The 2,752-nt window shown below is 37.0% G+C and overlaps 1 protein-coding gene across 2 annotated transcripts in view; it reads right to left on the reverse strand.

Annotated features, from left to right (window-relative positions):
• LOC119591513 (interleukin-1 receptor-associated kinase 4-like) overlaps positions 1-2,752 on the reverse strand; it is a 7,719-nt gene that overhangs the window by 624 nt on the left and 4,343 nt on the right. For both annotated transcript variants that reach the window (XM_037940261.1, XM_037940262.1), the window contains exons 4-8: positions 1,913-2,453; positions 1,519-1,633; positions 1,011-1,166; positions 723-878; positions 484-546 (exon numbers count right to left, since the gene is read on the reverse strand). In XM_037940261.1, coding sequence (XP_037796189.1) covers positions 484-546; positions 723-878; positions 1,011-1,166; positions 1,519-1,633; positions 1,913-2,453 — 1,031 coding nt within the window. The remainder of the gene's footprint in view (positions 1-483; positions 547-722; positions 879-1,010; positions 1,167-1,518; positions 1,634-1,912; positions 2,454-2,752) is intronic.

A 2,752-nucleotide genomic window follows, 5' to 3' on the forward strand; every position in this document is an offset into this window, starting at 1 on the left:
TGATACACAAACAGTGACAGTCAATGCCACTGTCACTGTAGACTATAATAATATTAAGCCTATGACGACAGATGTCACAATATCATACAATGGTTGTGGTAGACAAAGGGCGGATGGCGTCGCATAATGACAAACCCCACAGTATTGGCTCATCAGCTTGTCTTTCTCCAATAGTTGTGATGCAATTTGTTTGGTGTCACTATTAGATACAGGCACTTACAGAAGAAGAAGAAAAAAAAGTGAAATGGAGCTACAAGCTATTAGACACCTAATATTGTGTTGGATGTACTTAAGGAGTCAGGTGCAAACACGGAAAACTTGCAATGCACACCAAAAACCCAGCATTATTGGCCACTAGCCAAGTCTTAATACTGCAGTTACTGGGTTAAACAATAAGAAGTGCACCTCATATTTGGTAATAGGGAGCTACTCAAAGGACCTAATCCCTCTGACCCCTTGACAAAAGGAATAGCTTATACGTACCAAATCGCAACCTTCACGTTCCTCATCATAAGAAGGTAGTCCAGTGAGAAGTTCTAATATGACCTAAAAAGTTAAAAACATATTCAACTATTTGGTTTAGAAAAACCTGACAAGTACTTTTATAGTCATGATTCTTGCCATGAGGTGCACAGAGAAGAAAATATATAAGTCAATCATATTAGAAGTACCTATTTTCTGTCTCTCTACATAACTTATACAGAAAAGTAATAAAATCATACAATTCCAAAGCTGAAGGTGTCCATTTTCACAGAGATATCTCCCCTAAAGGCTTCAGGGGCCATGTAAGCAGAGGTGCCAAAGACTGTAGTGGTTTTGATGAGTGTGCACGTGTGAGTGCCACTGCCTCCTAAACGAACTAAACCGAAGTCACCAACCTGCAAGTAAACAATTTGAAAATACACTATAAAGATTCTGACTTATGATTACCATGAGAAATATAACATAATACCTCATTAAAAACTGGAAAACATAAGGTACCAAACTGCAAAATATCCTCTTCTGCTTACCTTTGGTACAAGTTTACCATCAAGAAGAATGTTTGCACTTTTAATGTCCCTGTGAACTAGTGGTCGCTCCTGGAATGTATGGAGATGCACTATGCCACGAGCCGCTCCTTCTCCAATACGGACTCTCGTGTTCCAGTCTAAAGGTTCAGTCCCACCCTGGGAGTGAGAAGTAAAAGAGAAATTTGAAATTATCTGAAGACTTCCATTTCAGCTTGTTCTATCTAAATAAATTTCGATAACCTTTACTGGAACCAACCACACTTTACCCTTCTTTTAAATCTAGTCTCTGTCTACCTGAATTATTAAAGACTTAAATGAAAATATACTTATCCTTTTTCTAAATTTTAAAACATAAATGAACCATTAGTACTTTGATATCAAAATAATCAAATGAAGACTGACACTTTAAACAATGAAGATGACATCTAAATAAATAAATAGTTCTTTTTGCTTATCATATTCAATAAGGAGAAAAATAGAAAATTTTAATCTAGTTGGGTGGACTTACTAAGCAGGCAAGTCTGTCTTGAAGACTTCCATTGGACATGTAAGTGTACACAAGACACCAGTCTGGGCCATCACATGAGTAACCCTCTAAGGGCAATAAGTTCTCATGTATACATCTGTTGAGAGAATTATAATATTAGAAATATCCCATTATGAAGAGGCCTGAACAATGTAAAAGAACAAAGGAAGTTGTTAGAAAAAATGCCTCTGCTTTAATAAAAATATCATCCAATGGTACTGATTATTTTTCATTTTGTAAGATGTGAATCTTCTCCCATCTATCTATTTTTGTTATTGATCAGGTGTTTATCTTCTCCAATCCATCTACAATGTGTTTTTGGCTTTGATAACAAAACCCTATATGTTTTCTATACAATCTACTATATGTTACCTGCCTTGATAAAATTTCAATCTCTGTTTTGAACTGCTGCTCAACTCTGGCTTCTCCTGAATTTAGCCTCTTGACTGCAACTTTTTTTTCCTTTCCACCAACATACATTTTTGCCAAGTAGACCACCCCAAATGCTCCTTCTCCTAATTTATTTCCACCATAATCTAAAGGCAAGTCAGAGAAGTTCTGGGTGATCTGCTTCAGCATGGAGTATCTGAAATGTGGAACGCCTGAACTGTCTAAATCCTCCAGGACTTCTGGATTGAATCGTGGCTGCTGATTTTCTTCTCTTCCTGGTGATGCAGCTAGAACATTCCTGGAAACATCCATCACTCTGGTTGGCTCCTCATTCACTTGCACTCGAGAATCGTCTGCAGATCTCTCACTTAGCCTGTCTGTCGTGAGTGTGTCTGGGGTATCTTTGACCACTCCAACAGAGAAGGTCCCATGAACAATGTCTTGGTGGACTCTTTGGTCATTCTGTATTGCTCTCTCCAACTTATCAAACAGCTCCTCTTCACTCTGGTCCCTGCTCTGGGGCTCGCCTGAAAATACAGGCTATGACATATTTGGATGTTGAAAACAATTACATTTCTCTGTAATGAATAACATTCTATTTTAGTTACATACTTCAAAATACAATTACATACTCTAGTTATTTCACCAAAATCATATATAAAGGAGGCTAAGTTCATAAAAAGCAGTGAAGAACACAGTAAATACATTCACGGATACATATTAACAATAAGACAGAACTGCCTAAATCCCTAGACCAACTTAGAACAATAATTAACCGTATTTCTAAAAGAACTGAATACAATAATTAACCTTGTCATGATATGTT

Source organism: Penaeus monodon, chromosome 28 (genome assembly GCF_015228065.2).
Source record: "Penaeus monodon isolate SGIC_2016 chromosome 28, NSTDA_Pmon_1, whole genome shotgun sequence".
Taxonomy (NCBI): Eukaryota; Metazoa; Arthropoda; class Malacostraca; order Decapoda; family Penaeidae; genus Penaeus; species Penaeus monodon.